Source organism: Macrosteles quadrilineatus, unplaced genomic scaffold, assembly GCF_028750875.1.
Source record: "Macrosteles quadrilineatus isolate MER2022 unplaced genomic scaffold, UCM_ALF_1.0 Scaffold_4__1_contigs__length_99947679, whole genome shotgun sequence".
Classification (NCBI taxonomy): Eukaryota; Metazoa; Arthropoda; class Insecta; order Hemiptera; family Cicadellidae; genus Macrosteles; species Macrosteles quadrilineatus.
The window spans coordinates 42876677-42903534 of record NW_026542597.1 but is presented as its reverse complement, the minus strand read 5'-3'; the positions used below and the strand labels follow the sequence as shown (position 1 = coordinate 42903534).

At 33.9% G+C, this 26858-nt stretch overlaps 2 protein-coding genes across 2 annotated transcripts in view; both read right to left on the bottom strand.

The window, feature by feature from the left end:
• Positions 1-26858, bottom strand: part of LOC128991335 (neurobeachin-like protein 1) — a 423043-nt gene that overhangs the window by 57201 nt on the left and 338984 nt on the right. The window lies entirely within an intron of this gene.
• Positions 151-4152, bottom strand: LOC128992882 (DNA-directed RNA polymerase II subunit RPB1-like). Its single transcript, XM_054416628.1, has 4 exons — positions 4113-4152; positions 2870-3685; positions 2246-2425; positions 151-894 (listed from the first exon to the last, which is right to left on the bottom strand). The coding sequence occupies exons 1-4, from the start codon at positions 4122-4124 to the stop codon at positions 250-252; spliced, it is 1653 nt and encodes a 550-aa protein (XP_054272603.1). The 5' UTR covers positions 4125-4152; the 3' UTR covers positions 151-249.

Genomic DNA, 26858 nt, shown 5'->3' with positions numbered 1-26858 from the left:
CCTTTTTTTACTATTCGCTAAACATAGGTTACCTTTACTAGCCAGACTAAACAGATTATTTAAACGTTTGTCAATCTTCAAACACTAATTGCATTTCACCCAAATAGTTTCCATTAATATAACAATGGGTTATTAAAAATAAGAGTAATATGCAGAAGAAAGTATTTTATTTAAAATAAATGGCAGTGTACATGAAGAAGATAGATCAGAGACGGGGCATAAGACGTATTACTCTATGAATAAGACACATCAATAGTACCTAGTAGGGTATGAAGGAGAGTTGTATTGAGAATAGGACGGAGAAGAGTACGCAGGTCGGCTGTAGGTGGGGCCGGAGTAGGAGGAGGAAGAGTAAGCAGGAGCAGGGTATGAAGAGGGAGAGTATGACGGAGTAGGGTAAGATGTGGTGTAGGCGGGGGCCGAGTATCTAGCGGCGGGGGCGGTGTAAACGGGGGCGGCGTAGACAGGGGTAGCGACTCTAGCAGGGGCGGCAGCAGTGGGGGCGGGGTGAGCTCCAGCCTCCTTGTGGACGACGGCGTTGAATCCGTTGTGGGGGTCGGCGGTGTACTCCACAGTTCTGGTGGAACCGTCAGGCTCGACCAGGCTGTAGGATCCCTGAACGACGTCTCCGTCGCGGCTCTCCCGTTGGCTCTTTACGTCTCCGGTGTTGGCGTCGTGGACGGAGTATTCGTAGTTGTACTGGGGGCGGGGGTCGTACTCTTCAACACGGGGTGCGGAGTAGGCGGGGGCGGTATATGCGGGGGCGGCGTAGGCGGCGGGGACGGGGACGTAAGCCCTCGTGTAGGTGGGGACAGTGGGCACCGGGGCGACCAGGGCAGGGGTGGCAACGTAAGCTGCGTGCGTCGCGGCGAAACAAGCCGTCAGTAGTACCAACTGTAACACATAATTGTTGATTTTTAAACAAAGCCAGAGAAATTTTTTTACAAATACCTAATAATTAATATGAGGATATAAGTAGGAATGGAATGCGATAATATTTGAAACAAGGCTATATTACAGGTTGTAAATCGGTGGTAACATTATTTTCAATAATTCCGCCAGGGGTCATTGCCGTTATATCCACATGACCATAAAGTTTAAATGCCGGCTAATAACACGCACATACAAATTCTGCGTCGGAATTGATTTAACACATTGACTTGATATCATATACTGACGTTCCTTAAGTGAAGTAATTTAATGAAACACATATAACAAATTACAAAAAAATGATTATGTTTAGTAAATGGTAATTTTAAATAGGCTAAATAATTTTAAAACAATATGTTTCGCATTCTTTAGATGCATTTTGTGGCATTTATAAGAAATGAAGATGAATAGCTTCAACCAAAAAAGCATTTTGTCTTGGATTCAATATAATTTAGTGTAAATATGTTAGATTGTTTTACCATTTTACAGTCGATTCCATATGCCTCGTATGATTTTTAGGTATATGCACTCGTTGACCTCCACTCAAATTTTTTCATGATTTAGAAAAAGCTAGTATTTGTAGTACTATACCATTGTTTAAGGTGGGCATTGAAGGGATAATTTTATCAAAGAATATATAAGAAAACTAAAAAATACCAACGTTATTAAGCTAACAATAAACATATCTAGTTCGTCCTATCTTGAAGTCTTTTGGTGTTTTAATAACAACTACTTTTGTTACTTTCGTTTTAATTCATTATTGCAAAAACTTTGTCCTACAATAATAGTGTTACTCGTATTTGAAATGAAATTTGGATGAATCATAAATATTTTAAAAGGCTTAACAATGATATTATTCCATACATTCAGTGCGCGCGGAGATTTTGAGATCACGTTTGGATGAAGACATTTTTAAGTCACAGACACCCGAATATTGATTACTACACTCGAATTATTTTTTTCTTGGATCATGCTTTAACCACTAATAGAAATTAATACAAACCACATAAGGTCCGTTTCTTTACTAATAGTGATCTCTAATAGTGCAAAAAGATTTATAAAAGTTTATAATTTGGAAATACATTTTTGGAATGGGTTTGAACACTACCAAAAAGAAGATGTGGCATACACCATTTAAGCTACAGTATACACCATGGGAAAAAGAGTTTATTGTCTCACTAAATACGAACAAAAAATAAACCACTACCACTACAAGCAACTTGTAAGAAAAGGAAATAATCATATCTTTCTTAAAAATAAATGCTATTATGATATTAAATTTAAACTTTTTAATGTTAACAATTTTACTGCTTACCTGAAGAGCCATGGTGCTGTAGTGTGGTGGTGTGTACACTGAAAGAGTACCTGTTGTATTGTTGAGGACAGTAGACCTGGTGATATATATATGACAATGTATGCTCCAGTTGTCGTAGTCATGGTCCAGAAGGCGACCCCCGCCCATGGTAAGTACTTGTAAAAACACCGTCTCTTGCAGCTTAGTAATGCGATGACACAGATGCAAGTGATACACATATTCAGGTCATTCAAGTCTTTGAAACTGATCAGTTAGTAATAGGGAATAAATATGTTTCAATAACAAAATTTACTTTTCTTGATTATTTTACTTTGCAGTGCCAAACAATGTTTTGGTTGTTCAAAAATTGAATCTGGCAAAACTTAATTCAAGTGAGGATTAAGTCAAACAGAATTACAGAGAAAAGCGAAAATGAATGATTTTTTATAAGGATTGAAACCTAAACCTTTCCAAAAGGCAGGAAACATATAGTATTTCGGAGTTAATAAATATGGCGTTTAAGAAAAACAAATATTTTATAAAAACACGTATTTATTACAATATAATCTATACATACATGGTATGGTTAACAAGATGAAATGAAGGAAGTTTAGACCACTATACGAAGGCTAGAAGACACATCTACCACGCTTTATAGGGAGCAACGGCAGGAGCGATCGGAGCCTTAGCGCCGTATGGAGCAGCGTAGGGTGCAGCGTACGGAGCGGCGTAGGGTGCAGCGTAGGGGGCAGCGTAGGGAGCAGCGTAGGGGGCAGCATATGGTGCAGCGTATGGAGCCTTACCGGCGTAAGGTGCAGCATAGGGAGCAGCGTAGGGTGCAGCGTACGGTGCGGCGTAAGGGGCAGCTCCAGCATAGGGTGCGGCTCCAGCGTAGGGAGGAATACGTCCACCGTATCCAGCGTACCTGCCGGCGGCGTAGGGGGCAACTCCGGGGGCGACAGCTCCGGCAAAGGGTACGGGGGCGGTAACACCGGGAGCGGCACCTGGTGGGACGGCGACTCCTCCTTCCTTGCTAACGACGGCGTTGAATCCTCCAACTGGGTCGGCGGTGTACTCGACAACTCTCCTAGAGCCATCAGCCTCCAGAAGACTGTATCTGCCTTGGACGACGTCTCCGCTGCGAGTCTCCGTCTGGTCCTTGAAGTCACCGGTCAGAGGCTCTGCGACGTTGTAGCTGAAGGTGTACTGGGGGTTGGGGTCGTACTCGCCGGGGGCGTAGGCTCCGGGAGCGTAGGCACCTCCGTAACCACCATAGGCACCACCGTAGGCTCCACCGTATCCACCACTATAGCCAGCGTAGGGAGGCACTCTACCAGCGTAGGGGGCGACAGGAGGTACAGGGGCAGCGTAGGGTGTGGCGACTCCTGGAGCGACGTAGGGAGCCGCAGGGGCGACGCCGGCGGCGACAGCTGAGATGGCCAGAGCCAGAACGAGGAGAGTCTGCAAGAACATGTTACAAGTTTATAAGGCATCATAATAAACACACAAACAAAAAACCATTAACCAAGCAGAGACAGTGCACAATGCGTCAACTGCCCGTAATTCTAAATGAAATTGCACAAACACGATGGAAAACCTAGTCTTTAAATTTGTTTGACCGCTAAGTAAAATTTAATATTTAAAATATGCTATTTAATAAAAAAAAAAAAAAAAAAAACTTGACCGTATAAGCCCACGTTTATTTGATTTTAAGTCCTGTGCTAACCCCCAAGAAACAAAATAATTTTTACAATTTTGAAGTACAAAAAGATTTACCAATTTTTAAAGTATTGGTCCAAACCCCGTAAAAAAATAAATGCACATCTTAATATTTTTATGAAATCTTAAAAATAAAATAGGAAAAAACCAAGCAGATGCTCCAGCTCACCTTGCAAGCCATGTCTGGATGCTGAGGAGGCGTTGGGAGATGGTGTGCTGAGTCTGGAGCTGTCCTCAGCTTATATACTCTAACACGACACAGGGTGAATCTTCAGAGGCGGGGCTTGGGCTAATTGCAGTTACATCACGGTACGGACTACGGACCCGTTACTGACCTTAACTTTAGGTAATACCATCTCTGCCACCACCACCGCGGTGAACGTACGGATGTCTGTAGGGTGTTCATGCTAGGCATTATAGGGACTTACAGGGATTGGGCAATTAATTGAATATTGCAATCGGTTCATTATGGGGTGATGAATAAGAGGGATGTTATAGGACCTAGATAATTAGGGGTAGTGAAAAAATAACTAGTATCACCATTGATCATAAAATCCCCATAGTACATAGACAGTCACAATTATCTTTCTATTGCTTGTTTAAAATAATATATGTTGTTAGTCTAGCAGAATAATAACAACTTCAAAACAAATTAAAAAATAAGCGACCAAAACTGTAAAAAAATAGCAATTTTTTCATTTACTGTACTTTGTATTTTTATAGGAGTCAACCTGTAAAGAATTGTCGTAAGATAAACTCGGTATCTTTAAAAGTCTAAAGGAAAAGATATTTTAAGATCGTTGTTAACATACTAACCTTTCAAGTCATTTACAGAACGATTTTCCCAAGATTTATGGCAACCAGACAAACAGTTTTCATTGAGGATGCATATGAAAACAGATATATGATTTCTATTTTTTTAAATTGTCAATTTTTTTTTTAATTCTAATTACCTAAAGTGTACTAAATTTCATTGGAAGTGATAGGAAATATTTCTCTGACAATGAAAATAACAATGAAAAAAAGCTTAAAGAAGAGAGAAATCGGTGTAGTTAAAGTTTGAAAAGAATAACTCGTCGACAGACAAAACTGTGTAATAGAGTTCAAAGGGTAAGAATAACATTCTCTCTTATTTATTGAAAAAATTGTGTTCACTATAAATAAATTCTATATCAGGCTTAAAATACGACCTTTTGGGATTTTTATATTTATGATTAAAACTATTACATATTAGCCTATTACTTAAATTAAGCTTCAATGATAATCCTGGCTCCCCCACTTATTGGATTTATAAGTTAATTGGCAAAGCCTAATTTACTTAACTTATGTGATGTATGATTCTGATACGTAACTAATATTTGTATAAATAATTTGTATTAAATTTAAAATAGAACCTTTTTAATTTAGAATGTAATGAAACGTAAACTTAAAAGGGCTTATTAATAACCTGTAGAGAAGATAAAATTACATGTTATTTTGTTTATTTCATCTGAACCCAACAGATTGAAAAATATTATATGGATAGATACGAAATTTTTTAATTTAAATGAAATATTCATATCCCATAGCAAAGTCAACTTCTGAATTGGAATCAAGTCAAATGCAAATCAGTTTCCATACCAGGCGTGGACAGTAATAAAACTTTAATCAAATGTTAAGGTTGAGGGTGGTCTGTTTAGAGTTCATGTTTTTGCAAAACTCTTAAACTGCAGATTCCAAGGATTTCGGCTAAGCTTCCAATAACTAAGCATTCGTGTGTAGTAAACGGTCTAAACTTGTAAATGATCGAAATAAATGCGATACAATAATGTGGAGTTAGAGCTATCGGAACAATTAAACATGCGAAAGTAGACATTTCCCTATTTTAGATGTTTGGAGTTACTCGAACTTTTAAATAAACATATTCCGATGCAACGAACCTCTATACTAAGCGAAATCTTAGCTGAACCGATGTTGTTATGTTACCCAAACAGGTTGATTATATTAAAAAGATTACACACAGTCTTAAATCAAGCCTAAAGCTTGCTTGGCTTTTATATTAACATTTTAAAGACCTAACATAAAAAAGTAATATACATTACTATAACTGTGTTTATAAATAAGCAATACACATTTATTATTTCTTTCTTCATAAGGATAAAATGAAAGACAATGTTTTGCACATTAAATCTCTCATTGACTAATGAACATAGAATAATAATTAAGTATTCTAAATATATTGTTATTCAGTTTAAAATAGTAAAATACATAAGATAGTCAGTAAAAAACACAAAAGTTGAGTTTGACGGCATAAAAACTTCCCTAGTCAGGGTCGAATTTGGCTGCCAGATGTAGTTTTTTTTTTTAATTTTTTATTATTATTTCATAAAAATAATAGCATTTTTTTCTAATCATCGTGCCTAGGTACTCATAAATGGTCTATATAACTATGTAAATTTCAACAAATTTGTAAAGAAATAGTGGATGCAAACCAGTACCTTGGTTTTGCCATGATGTCCACGTTAATAGTTTTCCCTTCACGGGTATTTGCTGAGGAGTTACTATTTTAGCGTTTTTAAAAATTAATTAATGTAGTGCCTATTTACTTCATGAAAAAACATCATTCATCCTTCTCTGTTTTAATAGTTCAATAAAAAGGAAAATATTTTCCTTTTTTAAAAACAGAACCTGGACCATACAAATTCCTTGGTTTCCTCGGTAGTCATTACTTAAAAAAATAGTAACGAATAAAGGGCGAATGAAAATAGTAACGAATGATCCGTCTCAAGGCACAGTGGTTAACGTGAGATTAATGAGGGTTTCATAATTAGTTCAAGTCATAAATTTCATAAGTGCCAAGTTTATGTCATAGACGTGTTTAACACTTGATTTAAGTAATACAGTGATATTTTTCATTTTCCCTGAAATTGTATCCTTCTTATAAATCTTAAGAACAAGTTCCTAAATCTCAGATTACAGAATAAATATTTTACAAGGTAATCATGGGGATATTGCGTTTTTGTATTTTAAAAGCAGTTGTGTTAATAATTTTAATAAACCCTGAACAATTGAACGGATGATTTCAAAGAACATAAGGTCAAAACAACAACGCTCTTAGTATTCTACATTCACTCAGTGGAGGGAACACAACAAAGAAACTCACAAATCCTCGATCTATCTGAAGTGATATTTTCAAGTAGGCTTGCAATTAGTGTTAGTAGTAAGTTCCACCTGATTTCTCATCCCTAGCCTTTACCTTTGCAGACTAGGCCACCCCACATCAACGCTGCTTCTGTGATGGATAGCTCGGTAACCAAACCCATTCCTTTAGTCATTAGAGGGTTCGTTTAGCCGCGTGGTATTTCGTCCAAGTTTGATTTGTGGCGCTGAGATTGAGTCTGTCAAACAATTAACTCATTGCCAAAATCATACAGGAATGATTAAGCTCTCTAATGTATCTTCATCTTTAAAGTGAAAATCGTACTTGGGGTCTTATGTAGGAACTGGTGATTATAAAATATAAGTTACTGCAAAGTAATGAAAATCAATTAGTGAAAAGTATTTTAGTATAATACGTTTTTTTTACAATATTATTCGCAAACGCTCAAAACATTTTAGCCTAAAATCAGTTTCTAGCAATCTGTAAATAATAAATGCTAAATATGATACTAACTTTCCCAAGGAAAAATATTAAGAGCTAAAAGATCAAATTTAAGGTTTAGGTAGAATTTGAAGTCTTTTATATTTAGCTTGACTATGGTAAACATCTAAATAGTAAAATTATTTTTTTTTTACTAAAATGAAATGCATACACAATGTTGTGATACAAAACAGCTCTAGTAAATGAATAGGGTTTAGGTTACAATGTATGGACATCACACGTCGAAAAGCAACAAAAAAGTGTGACCAAAATTTAATATCACATACGTCTCTTTTACTGAATTCATGAATCATACAATCTGAAGTGCAAGGAAGAACAGACGTTTGGCAAAGGTTACGATAAATATTGCGTTGATATTTTCAGTTCATGAGGAAGCCGCTCGGCGTAGGTAGGAAAACGGCAGTTGTTGGTTGACTGGGTGTAAGTAACGACCGACAACCACGCCGTTATCACTAGAGTCGTTATCGGGTAACGTCTTGGTCGTTATTTTTTATCATATGACACCGCTGATGTCAGCTAAGCCTCCTTAAGGTGAAGGTCTCAACGAGCTCGTTGAGCTTCTCAGTGGTGTATACATGATGGAAAATACGTTGGTTCTTGTAGAATAATAAATTTAATTCAAACTAGATTATGTTATCATGAACAAACAACAAGAAATAAAAATATCTTTTGAAATATTTATTTTCTACTTTTTGACGCCAACGGCATCTTTAAGGAAACTGCCAAAACCAGGGTATTGTTACATATGGAAATGAACTTAAGTGAGCAAGCAACGTTAAGTGAAATCCCAGCGGAATATTATGGGATCTGGGGTACAGAATCAATTATTTTTAGGTAATATAGTCTTCATTTCATAAAGATGTTTAATAGCAAGAAATACACATATTAGTAGCGCATTTGACTATATAGTCACTTCAGAAAAGTTATCCCATTATTACCTTTCAGACAGCTAAACACAGTTTACTTGATTCAACTATAGCGTGCAGCGTTCAAATACTTTCTGTCTACTTCAGCCAAGGAGTCCAGGAAAGCAGGGGAAAATAACGTGCTGAGCCATTTCTACCTCAGAAAGACATTATTTAATGAAGTCATGGTTGTCAATTTTTAATGCATTTATTGCACTAACGAGGTGAGATGTGAACAAAACTTCCAAGGATAATTTAACAAGGCTATAGATCCTTAAGAATGTTTTACTCCAATATGATGTAAAAACACAGATAAGTAAGATAGTAACATCAACCAAACTTCTTTGTGGTAATAATAGTCAACAGGGAAAACTAATGTGCCTATAAATTTATAATAATATATATTCTTATTGGTGAAAAACACAATCTGAGTAAGTTTTCTACATTGTAAATTAAACCACCCTAGGGTTACTATGTCTTGAACCACGCACAACTATTTGTTATCAATTAATTTATTGCCTACAAAATTGCAAAATAAATTTAATCAACTCAATCAGCAATTACGTCTGATGGATCGTTACTATCGAACATCACCACATTTCGACACCCCGCCTTCTTCTGACCTTTCCCAACCCAAGGCCAATGACGATCTAATGTACAAGTAGTGAACAAAAGACTGGTTGTATGGTTACCCATCTTGTTACTTAGTATTACCTTTGTATTACATAATAAAATAATTCTATTGAATCTGAATAAACTTGCTGTAATGAAACGTTAAGTCTGCAGGAGTGTCGATAGCAAATTAAATTAGTTTACAAATGAGTTCGAACAAAATATTAAAAACATTTTCAAAACTCACTTTTGGGTTATTTTTTAAAAGTATTATGCATGAAAAAGGACGCAGTACGATACCACACTGGGCCGTTGTCCGTCTCCCGGCCTCTCTAGACTTTCAGTGCAAAAATGCAGCACTTGACGTTTGCAGAAGTGACTTCCAATTACCAATGGATTTTATTGAAGTGATAATGCCCAATATAAACTCTAGGCATAGCCTGAAGTAGTGTGAAAAAAGTCCTCGGCTAAAGCGTAGTTAAAAAAAAACTAGCTGTGTGTCTCGATACGAAGCTCCACACTGTAGAACTTCCCCTAGACCAAGCTATAGTCAAGACCCGAGTGCCATGACCTGCCACCTGTCACGCCAACGTCACCGTCACACCACACCGGCTCATGTGTTACGTCACGTATATAGGATGTCGGCCCAAATATCCAATGTCCAAGGTCGAGGGTTACTTTCGCCCGGAACGACCAACGTCCGTGCGAACCGCCTTCCCTTTCGTCCGGAGAAGCCCCTTACAGTCCGCGAGCCGTGTTGTAGGTCAGCGCAGGACTGAGACCGTACAAGTCACTTCCTCTTGGCGCATTTATACCAAAACCTAGAGTTAAAGTTTATCTTGTACTAGAAAATTTTCAGTACATGCAACGTATTGTTAAGAAATTAATACTTTTGCAAATTCGTGCATTTTTGATTAGTAATTTAACGCTTTGAAAATTGCTTTGTATGATGTCTACACAAAACTACTTCAAAGGAAATCAAACTTTAAACAAGAGCGGTCCTCATCATAACCATGTTCTAGTTAATGGTTCCAATGATGCAATATATACATATCTTTATACTCTTAAGGATTTTTTAAAGGACGACTTAATTTATGAGGAACTAGCAGAGTAGGTACCCGTCCTTCGTAGCCTACGGGGTTGGAATATAAGTATAACATGCTTATTGCAGTTATACTCAAGCTTTGCGTTTGCAATAAGGGAGGACACAGTTTGATAACATTTGTTTTTTTTAAATTTACAGTATTCTATAGTATTACGGTATTACACATCTACCATAAATTACCATAGCTGACTAAATTATTTAATTCCCTTTAAATATTAATACTCATAAGGTTAACATGGGGAATTACAGAGCCACTGGGGCGGAGCCCGAAAGGATTTTTGAGATAAGAATATGCCTATATGTTAATCGGGAATGTAAGCTATCATCATGCCAAATTTCAGCCCAATCCGTCCAGTGGTTTATGCGTGATTGAACTTCAAACACACAAACAAACAAACACACAAACAAGCAAACAAACAAACACACAAACTTTCACATTTATAATATTAGTAAGACAATATATAGATATCTTAATACTCTTAAGATTTTTTTAAGGACGACTTAATTTATGAGGAATGAATTTAGCTTTGGAAACACAAAAACACAGTCGATAATAATTAGCTTCCATTGAGATGATGTCAAATTATTATACACATTTAAACGTATAAAAAAGGAACATCTTTAAACTTTGTAACTTAGGAACCGTTCGTTTGATCAAGATTATGATGAGGATGTGGGACGAACTGAAGCAATCGCTTACATTGAATATTATTAAATTGCTTATTGTGAAACTGTTTTGAATTATTAAGATTTAAATTTACGTTCAATGATTTTATTTAACAAAACATTTTTCTTTTACATACATAAGTAACAAGTTTTACCGACTATCTGATAGCTATCACTATACGGTTTCTTATATAAATTTTGTTATGATATTTACATATTATAAATCGTATAAATATGCATTCGTTATACAAATTAATTACAGTAAAGTTTTTTTGGATTATGTTCATGTAGTTTATAGATTACGAAAAAACATCTAATTTTACTGTGCATTCCAAATCCTTCACCAATTATGATTAATTGCAGGAAAAGGAAGGGTAACAATGGTAATGAATAGTTTGATGTACAACAGCAATTAATTCATAGCAATTACTACACATTTTGCCCCTTTCTGCCCTATCTGGCTCACACCATAATTACTAAAACATAAAATTAGGGAAATTGAAGGAATTTGAAGAAACCGTGGTTCACACGAATGTAAGTCTGTGAAATACCGGTTGAAATTATGCAACTTTTACGACAACCCTGCATAGGATTGTATTGTGTTAGACAACATAGTTGGGCTGGTATTAATTGCGCCCACAGACCTGAGGCAGGGAGTTGGGTACGAATCGCGCCAACTATCCCAAGGAGCTACCAGATAAGCTTTTTTACAGATCCGCAAGTGGAGGCCCTCTTTGACTGTTTAACTCTACGGTTAACGGGCTCTACGGCCCTCTTTGACTGTTAAGTACGTTAGGTTTATTATATCCTGTACATACAATCAGCTGATAATATTAAATTAAATGCTCTTTGTTTATTATGAATGAAAAAAAAAACAGAATAAGACTTCAGTTAGAGTTACTACATCTTTACATTATGAATCCTTGTTAAACTTGTTAATAAATAACTGTTATTAAATTTGGTGTTTAATATACAATAATGGCGACGAGTCAAAGAGAAATAAATCAAGCATTACTGTTATTTCTACAAGAGAAGTTTAGTGAAGAAAAGGAACAAAAGATTCGTCCCCCACTTCAAAAGTTGGAACCTTATGATGAAGGTAATGAAACATTTACAACCTACTTACTTAGGCTCACTAACTATCTTGAATTGAATGGATTAGGGGGAGATGATGATGACAAAACACGCGTGCAGGTGTTAATTAGCTGCCTCAGTCCAAAGAATTTTCAACTCTTAAATGATTTATGCGCCCCAGACTTACCACATACTAAATCGTATAATGAACTGCTCAAGCTACTCAAAGATTACCTTTGTCCAACTCCAAATGAAGTTGCTGAACAACATAAGTTTTACACGCGTTCACAACAATCGGGTGAATCTATTTCCACATACATGAAAGAACTTCGTAGCATGACTCTACACTGTAATTTTTCCTGTACAAAATGCAAATCCAGTACGATTGACACCCACTTACGCACCCAGTTCATTAGAGGTTTGTACAGCAAAGAGATAAGAGAGAGGCTTCTACAAGAAGATTCATTGACTTTACAAAGGGCGTATGAGTTAGCCTTATCTTTCGAGATATCGAAACAAGGTAACAATGAAATGTCATCACCAGCTATTGTAAATAAAATTAGTAAAACCATAAAAAAACAATCAAAATCCGACAGCTTTGTATCAATAGATGATTTGAAAGGCAAGTGTTTTAGGTGTGGTAAATCTAACCATAAAGCAAATGAATGCAAGCTACGCAATGCCACTTGTTTTACATGCAATGGTAAGGGTCATACTGCTGCTGTTTGTTTGAAGGCGAGTAAAATGAACAAAGGTAAGGCATTTCAAAAACAAATGGACTCTACGGAAAAAGATTATTCCAGTGAAAATGAAGAATTAGATGGTACAAGTAATTCTTTCACTATCACTGAAGAGCTACAATGAAGCTCACACAGGCATAAAAAAAAATGAAAGAGCTAGCCAGGCAGTATTGTTGGTGGCCTACAGTGAATTCTGATATAGAAAACTATGTAAATTCATGTAAACCATGTGCATTGAATAAAAACGTTCCTCCAAAGTACCATGAACCATGGCCAAACTCCAATATTCCTTGGGAAAGGGTGCACATAGATCATGCAGGACCATTCAGAGGTACATACTTTCTCATAGCAGTAGATTCATATACAAAGTGGTTGGAAGTAAAGGAAACAAAAAGCATATCTAGTTTCTCTACTATAAGAATCTTAAGAGAAATGTTTGCAAGATTCGGCATTCCAAGTACAATTGTTAGTGATAATGGTCCTGCGTTCATTTCACATGAATTTAAACATTTTATGGAATCCAATGGTATTCAACATAAACTGATGGCACCATATCACCCAGCTTCAAATGGACAAGGGGAACGTTATGTACAAACTCTAAAAAGGAAACTAAGTGCAATGGCTGAAGAATCTGGAGACATCCATACAAACCTATGTAGATTCCTTCTACAAACCCGTAAAGTTATGAACATAAGCACAGGAAGAAGCCCTGCGGAGATGATGTTCAAACGGAGTATACGTACGAGAATTGATCTGCTAAAGGCGAAAAGGATCTCTGACACAGAAGGCGTTGGTGCCTTGAGATGTTTTAGCACCGGCGATAACGTTCAAGTTCGAGACTACAGAAGTAATCATCCTAAATGGAAATTTGGTAAGGTGGTCAAAATCTTAGGAAACTGCCATTATGAAGTTGAAGTTGAAGGTTTAATGGTTAAATGCCATGTTGATCAAATGCGCTCTACACTAGTATCTTCAAATGAACAGTCCGATGAAGCCTCAGAGTCTGAGTCACAGAAACATGCACAAGTGGTAAACAAACCAAATGACTCTCCTCAAGCATCACACAGGACAAAGAATTTTTATCCATCATCTGTAATAAGAAGATCTCAGAGAATACTGAAGAGGCAATAAGCTGATTCTTTTCCAGGGAAGATTATTATATCCTGTACATACAATCAGCTGATAATATTAAGTTAAATGCTCTTTATGAATGAAAAAAAAAACAGAATAAGACTTCAGTTAGAGTTACTACATCTTTACATTATGAATCCTTGTTAAACTTGTTAATAAATAACTGTTATTAAATTTGGTGTTTAATATACAATAAGGTTAGGTTAGGTTAAGTTAGGTTAGGTAAGGATAGGTTAGGTTAGGTTAGGTCAGGATGACACGTAAATTAGGTTATTTCTTCTGCCGGAAACTCACCCCTACCTGGCTTGGGATTGGCGCAGCTAAGGAACATTTTGTGGGACCCTTTAAGCGCTTGGCGCAATTAAGAAACTCTTTGGCACAACTAATGCATGACCGCAGAGTTTGGTTTGCGTAACATCACCTCGATGAAAGAGATTGTGATAAAATTTGCTCTTTGTGGTTTTTTTATTTGTTTTCTCGTTTGAGATAATTTAGAACGATCAAGAGACACATTGGGGCAGCTGGTGACATTTCTCGGTGACGCAAGGACTTCTGGATGTTCCCGGGAATTAATTAGAGTACAGCCCAAACGTTGTACGACTGAAGGCCGAGTAAAATCGCGCCGAAATGTCAGTGCGGGGAAGATATAGTGCTAGCGCTGCTGATGTAATGTGGAGTATCCTAGCACATGTAATTGCATGTATCTGTACTGTATATGTTGGTAAGGCTTTTAAATTTCGAGGCCGAGCTTTGTTAAGTTAAACCGCAGACAAGTGCTGGAATGTAATATTTACTTTTTTTTTGTCTATGGTTTTTTTGTCTATGGTTTGTCTATGGTATAAAGCTTTACAATTCGCTGTAAATGGTTTCCTAAGCAGGTGCACACGAAATCTATGGAACTCTCAAATAGTAGTACTGCGTGTACTGCAAAAGTAAACAAACTAAAATATCCCAATCAATTTGACACTTTTCAAGCAGTCCTAAAATATTTTAGCGTACCATCTACTCAGAACAACACACATTTTACTACATATGTAAAGAGAAAATCATTGAATAATTTAAAGTTCTCAGACATCTACAACGTTTTCAGCAAGAAGGCCAAACTTGTTGCCTTTGGTTATACTGTAACGTTAAATTTTTAGTAAACAATTTATATACTTTGAATAATGAATTTCCCTGCACAGAAATAAATATTAAGCAGACTACCCGTATGTATACATAACTAGCTGTACCCACGGGCTTTGCCCCGTTTAACTTCATAAGCAAGCTCGTTCGCATGGCTCAATCACGTCCTGGTTGAAGTTCGTTCGATACGCTCACTCACCTTTAGGTTGGAGCTCGTTCGCTACGCTAACTCGCCTCCAGGTTGAAGTTCGTTCGCTACGCTCACTCATCTTTTGGTTGCAGATTAGATGTTGTCATAAACTAAAAAAAAATAATAGTACTGCACCCTGTTGGTAATCCTTGTAACTTAAATGCTAGTGAACATCATAGAACAGAACCAACTTGTTTAATTGAAACATCTGTTAAAATTCATTAATTCAATTTAAATATGAGTACTCATAAGGTTAACATGGGAAACTCCAGAGCCACTGGGGCGGAGCCCGAGAGTCCGATCAGAATAAAAACAACTTAGTTTTCCTATTTAATGCCTAAAGAATCAGTGTACCAAATTTCAGCCTCCTAGGTAAATGGGAAGTGGGAGAATTAGTGATGAGTGAGTGAGTGAGTCAGTCAGTGAGGGCTTTGCCTTATATATATATATATATATATATATATATATATATAGATTTATACATATATGTATAAGAAACTGGTGAGACCACAAATTTAAATTGGCAGTCTTGAAACTATTATCATTGGTACACCTTTTCGTGTGTTATTCGATTTAATACATTTTGGTGCGGAATTTCTAAAAGTATAAGTATTTTAACTGAGTGAAAAGGTTAAGTAACGCTAACTTCTTTTTGGGTTAAAATAAGAGTAAGATTTTTATTACGTTGATAAATTAAAAATAAACAATTATACCCTTTTCATCTGAACCGTTATTTCAAAGAGAAAATATAGTGCCATTGAAAATAGATCCACACAAAAATCCAAAATGATACCAACTGGTTTAAAGAGATACATAATTCGGTTTGGGATGAGATAGAAAAAAATGATAATGTGGACCTGTTTCAATGTCAACTTAAAAGCTGCTTAAAACCTGCTTTATTTGAGGCTTTGCTACGGCGGGGGTATTTCTATTTACAATGTATGTTACATTGAAGAATGCTTGTAATATATTTCTATAAACATTTTGAGCCACTACAAAAACTAAATGGTATTATTAATTTTAAAAATCTCAATTTTTAGCAAAACACAAAGTGCTTGGAAAATGTCTTCCACAATAAATAAACTTTTCTCAATTCTTTTATACCCCGTTATTTATTCATAAATAACACAATTTATAGAATTATTTCCATGGTAAGAACCGTTGTTAACCAAGTAAATGTGACAAGTTAATGTAATGAATATGGAATAATAACAGGGAAAGCAATATGATACAATTGCATAAACTAGTTCGATTTGAAATGCTAAGTACATTGGCTATTACTGTCTAGTACACAGTGAACCAGTAAACTTAACCAGCTTACATCTATATGATTACGGTGTTATGAATGTCTTAAGTTCGCACGCTCGTATAGTGCATTCATTATACGTGTACATATCGTATGAGCAACTTGTGCAATACTACTAGGTAGAAACACCGCTATAAGTCGCATGGCACTTAATAATGTGTTACGAAAGGGGCATTTAGAATCTTTAAAGGTTGTTAATACTATTTTTGAGATCTAGAGAGTTTGAGAATTAATATTTGATAAAATTAATTTCTATCACAGCTATTGTAATCTGAAGGATACAAGTGGCTGACACATGAAACATGTTCAAAAGCTTAAAAACCATATAGGGGCCTGAGAATTTTCCAGGGCTGTGTTGAAAAAAAAAAAAATTAAAACTGAACACGAACTTTCAGAAGAATAAAAATTTTCTATAGATTTTAGTACAGGGGAACTCAAGTACAGGTAGTGCCCTAGAGACCTGATGTAATATTTATGTGGATTTACTGTGTAAAGTAAAGCTTTTAACCAAAGTATCATAGCTCAACCACACAGCAAGTGCTATTGGTGTTTGACAGGAATTAAACTTGGGCCTGAAGTACAACCCTATACTAGCTCATAGACTGGCTGGAAACATATCTCCCATTTGAAATTTAAAGCAAGACTAACACTTCCTTATTTAAAGTAATTTCTATATTTACTCAGTTTTTTATTTTCTAAAAACTAAACCTTAAAATCAAAGACAAAAGCTAGATTTTTCCAATAAATGCAAAATAACTGGTGATTATGGCTGCCCACATAAACAATGGTTATAAGCTAAATATGCATGTGCATACCAAAGTTTCCAAAACCCAACAAAATAATATGTTTGATAATAAGACTTGATTATAAAATTTAAAATTTGTATTGAAAAATAATATTGTTGGATTAAAAAATGCCTCTGTATAAAAGTTCTAAATCAACAACAGATTACTAAAAATCCCTAAGATAAAAAATATACTAAATATTAAACATAACGTCCCACGAGTATTAGAAAATAAACGTTATGAAAATAAACATAAACAAATAACGTCACTGGCACATAAGTAAACATGTTTTTATCAATACTTAATTAAACCTGTCAAAAATGTACCACTATTAGTATAAACTTACGCGCCAGTGACGTCATTGCTTATGTCTTTATGTTTATGATCCATACAGTTTCTGTTGTAATATTCATGTAACGACCATAATCTGCATAAAGGGTGCATCGCCGACAGATTACCTAACAATAAAATGAAGCTACTTTGACCCAATCACATTGTTGGATCAGCTGATTAGTCTGTCACCCTTAACAAGCGGTTATCAGCTGTTCCATTTTGACACGAAACAATCGCCTCAGCTGATTTATCACGTGTTAGGTAACGAGAAGAGCAGTAAGTAGAGCAGTATGCCGCGGGCGACTTGTTTGACATTTGTGGGAGCAATCGACAGCTTCTTGAGAGCGAACTTACTGGTATTAGACTTCCTTAGATGAGTTATTGCTGTTTTGGATATGTGCGCTGAGATAAGACATACGCCACATGCAGAGATGTGATTGCAGTGATGGTCCAGATGCGATTGGTCTCAAACCAGCGAAATATAATACTGGACTCTTACAGTACCTAATTTATACGCAAAGCTGTATCATGAAACTTGTCAAATTGCTACAATACTATATTACGTTACTAATCCGGTAAACACATTTTGGACGGGTAATGTACGATTTTTTTTCGCCCTACTACTCTAAAATTTAATACTTTAATACTTTTCATTCAAATGGTGACCATATAAAGTAGGTATTTTAAGCCAAGTATGAATGGAGATGAGTGTAGGATGAGTGGTGCGATTTTGTAGTCTTGTTAGTGACTAAGACCGACATATTCACATGTGGAATATGAATAGTAAAAAAACTAACTTAGAAAATCCTACAAATCCGTTATACAGGGTGAGTTTCTACTGACCGTGTTAACTTCGCCAGTGGGTTCTACTCACTAAAAGGAACAAAAAAGTTCCTATAAACAAACCCATGTCCGATTTTCGACCGTTTGGCTGTTTTGGGGGATTTTGTGTTTTTCTTATTTTATTAGACTTTGCTCCACAATTTATGTAATAAAAACTTAACCAATTACTTTAGAGAGTTATAGTTAAAATCATTGGAAAGAACATTAAATTTGCTATAAATCAAAGATTTCATTCAACAATTATACCATTACATAGTCCACGTTATAACCAAAATAAAGTAAAAATGTCATTAAATTAATTAATTACGATAATTTTCATGGGCCTCCTTTGATATATAAACCTGCATTTATGCAATGTTGAAATGCATAAAAAACTTGGCATTTTAATAATCTTTCAAATGATATGCTATTCAATACTATTATTGATATGAACCAGTGAGAAATTACTAATAAACTACAATAAAACACGGTTTACAGATTTTGTTTTTGCACAGTTTTACTGTTAATAATAATTACTGTATACTCCATGATGTATTTTATTGAACTATCTGATAAAATGTGTACATTATTTTAACTTTTAAATATTTATTAAAATTATCTGAATTAATAAAATGTATAAACTCAAGGTTTTTCACATTTTCAAAGATGTAGTGTGTTTGATTCTTAAATTCTGTGTAATTAGTTTTACCTTGTGCTTGATTAAGTCAGCTTTTATTGATTTGTCATCTATAGCTAGATAACTCAGCTGGTTGAACATACCTTGTTGAGTAATTTGCTGTTTTAACTTTATATTTCCAAGTCAATTAAGAGTTTTTCAACATTTATTAAAATATGGAGCCTTTTACCAATCAAGATTATGCCAACATGATGAATACAGTAATTATTATTAACAGTAAAACTGTGCAAAAACAAAATCCGTAAACCGTGTTTTATTGTAGTTTATTAGTAATTTCTCACTGGTTTATATCAATAATAGTATTGAATAGCATATCATTTGAAAGATAATTAAAATGCCAAGTTTTTTATGCATTTCAACATTGCATAAATGCAGGTTTATGTATCAAAGGAGGCTCATGAAAGTTATCGTAATTAATTAATTTAATGACATTTTTTTTTTTTTTTGGATATAACATGGACTATGTAATATAATTGTTGTATAATTGTTGAATGAAACCGTTGATTTATAGCAAATTTAATGTTCTTTCCAATGATTTTAACTACGACTCTCTAAAGTAATTGATTAAGTTTTTATTACATAAATTGTGGAGCAAAGTCTAATAAAATAAGAAAAACACAAAATCCCCTATTACAGCCAAAAGGTTAAAAATCGGACATGGGTTTATAGGAACTTTTTTGTTCCTTTTAGTGAGTAGAACCCACTGGCGAAGTTAACACGGTCAGTAGAAACTCACCCTGTATATCCCACTTACTAAAGGAATTAACAATAACTTACTACTCTTAACTTCTAAGATAGGCTATGTTTTCGTTTATTGATTTGTTGAATTATTACCAATTACAATCAGCTAGTAAAAATTAATTACAGTACAGTAGCACGTAATGAAATCCTATTTGATTAAGCAAGCGGCAAAACGCTGTTTTCTGGACTAATTTCATTCGTGAACAGTCTATTGAAAAAATGTAGTGTGGTGTGTGGCGAAAAAGATATTAATGTTTTCATGGCTTAGTTTGTGTTTTTAATAACTACCTACTACAATGTAGAAAATGGTTTAGCAAACACTTAAATTAAATTTATTACATATTTGGGTAAACCAGGTATTTTAAAGGCAACAATAAACAAAAGCAACCACTACTGATAAAGTATAACTCAACAACATAGATTTGTAATGGACCAAGCTGTAGAAAAAGGTCGACCTATAATGGATCAAAATGCCATACCGCCAAATCATTGATAGCATTACTCCATCAGCCACTACAACAGAGTCAAAGAGGCTATAAATAAGAATTAGTGAAAGCCGAAAGTGCGTGTCGTGTGCGGTAAAGGTTAGTTCGTGTGGTCAGTGGAGTGGTCAGCTGCAGCGAGGGGAGCGTTTATCATCAGCTGATGATTACTAGCTAACAGGTGATCACTGCCAACATAACAGCTGAACATAACAGGGCTACCAAACTGCCCTGTTCTACAGATGAGAAATGCTAATATACAATAGATACGGTTAGTAAATCATCAAAATTGATATGATTTATGGTGTAACTGACCATGCTGAAATGAAACGGGTTGTGGGTTAATTTTGACTTATTTTGGTTAAAGATAGTGTTTATTATATGAATTCAACAAAAAATTTTGTAATTTAAGAGTATTTTTGTTAAAATTATAACGACGCTAACACGATATTTGCCAATAAGACGTTTACAAGAGCAAGCGATAAATGCCTCCCAGAAAATATTTTAGGGCCATTCGTTTATATAATAAAAATCCCAACCTGCAATATATACAAATTGTTATTACTACGTTTAGCTGTTTTGCGTGGATTTGATTTGTTACTGTATGCTAAAATTTGTACAGTAAATAATTATAATTTCCTTATACATTAAATACTTTGATAAAAAATGTACTAAAACGTTGTCACGTAGGTGGGTTCCTGGTTACAATTTAAGAGTTTGTGTAACTAAAACAAAAAAAATACAAATTCAAATGGTCGCAACATTTTGATGAAGAAAGTGGAGAAAGTTCAAGATATAGACTAAATATTGTAAATAAAAAAATTGTCTTGAGATTAGGATTAGGAAATCAAGTAGGTTGGTTTGTATTGATGATTTCAGTTGTGGAAATATTTAAAATTTATCATTAATGCACTACATCAATTAATGCAATACAAGATCTACAAAACAAAACTAACTATAAGGGAAATGCGATGAACACTTTTTTATTGTAAAGTAAATCTTATGGAGAAGGAGGAGGAATAGGAGGATATATAGAAATTCTGTGGAAAATCTAATCATATGGACATTTCAGTTCTTTAAAATCCAGGAATAGAAATTTTCTGTTTAGAATTGAATCTTACTCTTCAATTACGGGCATAAATATAGTCTCTTTAACACAATATAGTTTAACCTTAACAAATGGTTTTAGAAGTAACATGGTTATTACTAGATGAGCAAATGGCGTCTCTTAAACGCAGGATTAGTCCCTACTCAGTACTTAACAACAAACATCGATAACACCAAATAATGATTGAAAGTGTAAATGATTAGGTTAGTTCAATATTTGTCATATTCATAGTCTTATTCATACGGGTTTATCTACAATTGAGTTTTCTATTATTCTTAACAGAATGAAGTAGACACTAAAAAGTGTTGAAAAAACTCCTGAAAAATGTATCTGAGCTTTTGATGATATTTATTAGATTTTTTAAAATTTAGACATTAACTTTTCGATATGTCAAAATTTCTAAGAAAGAGACAAGTTCTCCTTATCTTGCATGATTTTATGAGTAAATATGAAAAAAATATTTAAAATGCTATAAGTCACAAAAAAATTTTGATTGCTAATATCATTTGAAGTATTAAATCAAATATTGAACCAATGACTCTCTATTTATTTATTTATACTATATTTTAATATAAATAATTAAATTTTGAAAAATTATAGATTTAACGATAAGTAGATAATAGTATTTAAATAAGGAATAAGCTACTTACTTAATTCAGTTTGGCTATGCTTCGCTTAAAACCATGATACTAAAAATGAAACTTCTCGACATCTCCCTCGCAAAATACTCATTGTTCAATAAATGTATTTATTAATTTATCAAATAAAAAATATAAAAATATTGTTTCATTTGAATGTCAATGTTAAAGTTCATTCATATACTGTATGTAAACGTATTGGTTAAGAAACTGGATATCTTTTCTCATATTTAAAGAGAATCAATTTGTTACGGAAAAAACCTACGATGAAACCAATCTACTAATTACTAGTAAAAACACCGATTACATTTCTTATTAAATACCTTAATATATTTGAACGCTTAAAATTTCCACTATCGCCTTTGGTTTAATTTTAGGAGCTAAGATAAATATTATAAAACAAGTTAAACTTTAAACCTGTATACAATTAAATAAGATAATACACTTTTATCAATATAAATTATCCTAGGAAGGGGATCCAACTTAAAGGAAATAATTGGATAATTTTTACATGAAATGTGTCCAAGTAAAAACTCAAGCATGTCAAATCATTCTGGTTCAGTAATGTGTAATATGTAATAGTTTGTTTCATTTGTTAATTTAGATTGGTTGATTAATTAGTAATCGATTGATTGGTTTTTTATTTTTTTGTGATTTTTTAGCGATTTTTTCTGGATTTATGTGCTTATTTGCTTGATATAATGGCTGTAATTCCACTTTTAGTTGTAATATGAGCTTATTTCCCTGGTACTAAGCCTTTAATGAGTACTTTTATTATATTCTACAGTCTAATTCATCATTAAGTGATTATGAAATTGGTTAAAATGACTAGAAAGTCAAGATTAGGCTATGAGTCTTACGTTTTGAATCGTTTTACTTGCTGATTTGCAACCACTGGTAATACTTAAATTTACGATAAACTGTTCATTTAAATTACTTAGACTTCACTACATACCATGTAATAGGTGCTTAAGCAGTGAAATATACAAAAATAAAGTCATAATTTACTTTTATAGAGAAATAAATAAAGGAATAAGCCTGTAGTGTTTTTTGAACTGTCTTTGTCATAATCGATTTTTTCCATTTTCTGGCTAAACTATACAGTTATAAGCTCTCCAAATGTGGTTTTCAAATCATTTACTAGTATAGTTTAACTAATTTGATGTTAAAATCCCTTAAAAAATCATAAATAACACTATAATTTGCAATATTATGACATTTATCGTCTGTTAAACTCGTTGTGAAAACGCCTTTTTACTTTCTGAAATATAAAGCTATTGAAAGGATTAAGATGAAATAAACTACATAATTATGTTTATTGCTTTATATTCAACAATAATAGATATATTTCAGCCTTTAAAAATGTTTACTTTTTAAGCCTTATTAGTCTAAGGTTGGCTATTTTGCTCCGAGTTGGACTATTTTAAGTCACAGATTGTATACTTTTAAAGTGTATATTAACGTAATATTTACTGTTTTAGGCAAAAATGAGTCTCAAAGGTACTATATTATCCTTTGGTTAGTTCACAATTGGCTTAAAACAGTTAGAATCCTAATAAAGATCCTTTAAATTCATATAACAATCGTAGCATTCGTCTAGATCAATATAGACCTTTTGTTAGTCTTCCTAAATATCCATTAGAGGCTATAATCAGTATTAAACTAATTATTAAAAGTTTCATTTGAACAAAAAGTGTAGTATTACATCAACTGCCTGCCAAATCGCTACGGTATTTCCCAAACATCGATAGAATGCGCTGACATAGGAATTTCGCAAGGTCACCGCGCGCTGCTGTAGATCTATTAACATACTTTAATATGTATGGCTAAAATCATAAACACTTTTTGGCTTAATAGTTTATTAGTAAAGTACAAATACCATACAGTTTACCATATACAGACTCTTGAACCTCGAGTTTTATTCGGTTGAAGATTGTATACGTGTTTTAAAGGATAATTTTAGTCGATTGAAAATTGAATTTTCTATAAATGTTTTAAGTATAAATGTATGGTTTTAAAGTATTGAACTGTATAAAGAATTGTTTATTAACAATATTATGGTGAGAACAAGAATTAGTAAGTAACAAAATCGGTAATAAAGCATTTTAATGTTGTAAAAAGCATAAACCTGAGTAGTTTTAATGCTAATTATACGTATATTTTGGTCATTTAACCACAAATTTAGAGTGAAAATGTGTACTTTTAGGTATTTTACTAATAAATCTAGGCTCATATAGCTTGTTTGACCACAAATACAATAGAAAATGATTTATAGCCTTTGGAATACTTCTCACATTTCAAGACTATCGTGTCTATCGCCTGCCGTTTGCGGAACGCAACCCGTAGTAACTTAAACGCGGGCGGTCGATTACTAAATAACCCTTAAAGACGCATGGATTTAATTAGGTTAGTAAAATGTGGGTAAAAATTAGCTTGAATTCAGTGAAAATCCCATCTCTGTATCACTTTTAGTTTTCGAGATATTTGCATTTAAAGTTTTCCATAAATATTTTTCCTATAAACCACGTAAATATTATTTTTAACATACAATTTGCATCATCTAACGTTAAATTTGAAAGCCTCAACCTAATTAATAGGTTATAAAGCTATTAAATCCCAAGATTCTATGAATTAACAGTCTTTAATCCTTAAAAACTGAGTTTCCAACGCTTTTTGACCATTCTGATCGGTGGAAAATCACAAGAAATGCCTTAAAAATCAAACCAATCATTAGATTAATAACCAATCAATCGATTAATAATTAATCAACCAATCTAAATTAACACAAACTCTTCTTCTCTCCGTGGAGTGGGTGCGGGCACACACACTACTAGGGTACACACACACAACTCCTGTACATTGAGTTAAAATAAATATATAGGTAGCAAAATTTGGACGCAGATTGCAGATACTAACTGCACTGCTACCTGTCGGTGAATCTTCAAACTACCGGGCTTGTGTATGCTGCTGCACTCTACCAGCGATTCACAGTACCGCGTCAACTGTGACAGGAGTGTGTAAATTACCCAGTAAATAGATTAGTGTGAATTTATTAATTGAATACTAACTAAATCTTAATCGACTTATACACACTAACGTATCATCATACGTGGGCTCGTATCTTAACAACGTTAATTGAATGGTATACCTAAAGGGCGTTGGAATCACAAAATAACCTCAACATCCAAATGGTAATTTAACTATTGTCAGCCTATTGATTTTGACCAAACTGCATACTCAATCTTATGCATATTATGAATTGAGAATTAAGATATAAAAGTATTTAAATCACAATATCAAAAGCTTTTTACATTACCTAGCAACCATGAGTTTCTGCACACGATGGAATTACACACATTAATTTACTCCAATTTCGTGTGGTTTTACGCTATGTAAAAATATTGTATATCCAATAACCAAAATTATGTTCGTACTGAAATATAACTGGCACATTTAAAATTTAGATTAAGTAAAATAGATCTTTCACGTATAAAATTTAACACAATTTCAATACATATGAGCTGTGGTGGAAAAATAACAAAGGTATTAAAGTCAAAATATTACAACGGAAAAAAATGTGTACTAGAAAATTAATTAAATTTATTTACCCATTGATATTTGATTATTCTGATTGATATTTAATTTAACACAAATCATATTGAATTTCACAAGACGAATTACTCGATTTATAAGAAACAAAATAATTTAGTACTTTGCTAATTGCTGTAGCTTTTCTGAACATAGTGAATTCTTTACTGTTGTGGCCTGGAATTTGAAATTTACCTCAGAGAAATAATATAATCCTATTAAAAAAATACATATTTATTTTCCAATGGGTTTTTTCGCATGACAAGAATGAATATAAATCGATTAGTCAATCATCGTATTTAAAGTCAGAAAAGCGAGAAGGTTAAAAACAAATACGAATTGTCAGTAACATCTTATATTTAAAATGAAAAAAAAAATGCTTGCATTGTCTTGATTGTTTTGGATTATATAATTTTTTAGATGGTGGAAACAGGTATGTAAGAGGTACATGATGTAGGGTAGGGTATAAGATTTTAAAGCCATACAGCATGGCTTTAAAAACCATATTATATTTTGGGGAAATAGTATCAAGCTACAAATTTGCAGTAGTAATCTTGTAGAAACGTCATCTCATAAATACTACTTTTTAATTGATAAGTGATGTATTGTTAGACCATAATTATAATGCCATTTAATTTCCATGTTCTCAGGAAATAATTACTAATTTGTTTGTGGTTACAAAACAAATACAAAAATAACATATAAATCACTGTCAACAGCATAGCTGTAGCTGGTTTCCTATAAATTTTAATGTTCCGATAGCATTGTTTGAAACAAAGAAAAAATTTTGAAAATCCCAAGACATATAGTTTACAATGTAATATTGAATTTAACTTTGATTTAGTTAGACGAGGTTATCGTAATATTGCCATTTTAGGGAAAATAATGTTTTGCAGCAAAGTCTCAGGAACATAATTTATGATCACTGTTGTGTTTCAACTGAAAAATACCATCTAAATAGTCAGTGACTAACTGGTGCTGCTACCTAGTAACGCATTGAACAACCATCTGTAGCCCAAGATGCATGGAGTAAAAGGCTTTTACTCCATACATCTTGTCTGTGGCCACGTTAAACAAATTTGTTAATAGGTTCCAAACTGCTTCATTGCCCAGTTTACCTATTCCATTATGTATTTTCATTGTACAAAAAATACTAAGATATTAATATATTTTAACTGAAATAGCTTTCGGGATATTCGTCGGTCGTACTTGAAGAGGTGCATCAAT

Excerpts from the sequence above, each read along its gene's own strand:
- LOC128992882 (XM_054416628.1), bottom strand. Across the intron at positions 2,426-2,869 it reads TTGCTCCCTATAAAGCGTGG|CTGCAAGAGACGGTGTTTTT; the intron begins TAGATGTGTCTT and ends CGCATTACTAAG. Across the intron at positions 895-2,245 it reads ACAGCACCATGGCTCTTCAG|TTGGTACTACTGACGGCTTG; the intron begins GTAAGCAGTAAA and ends TATGTGTTACAG.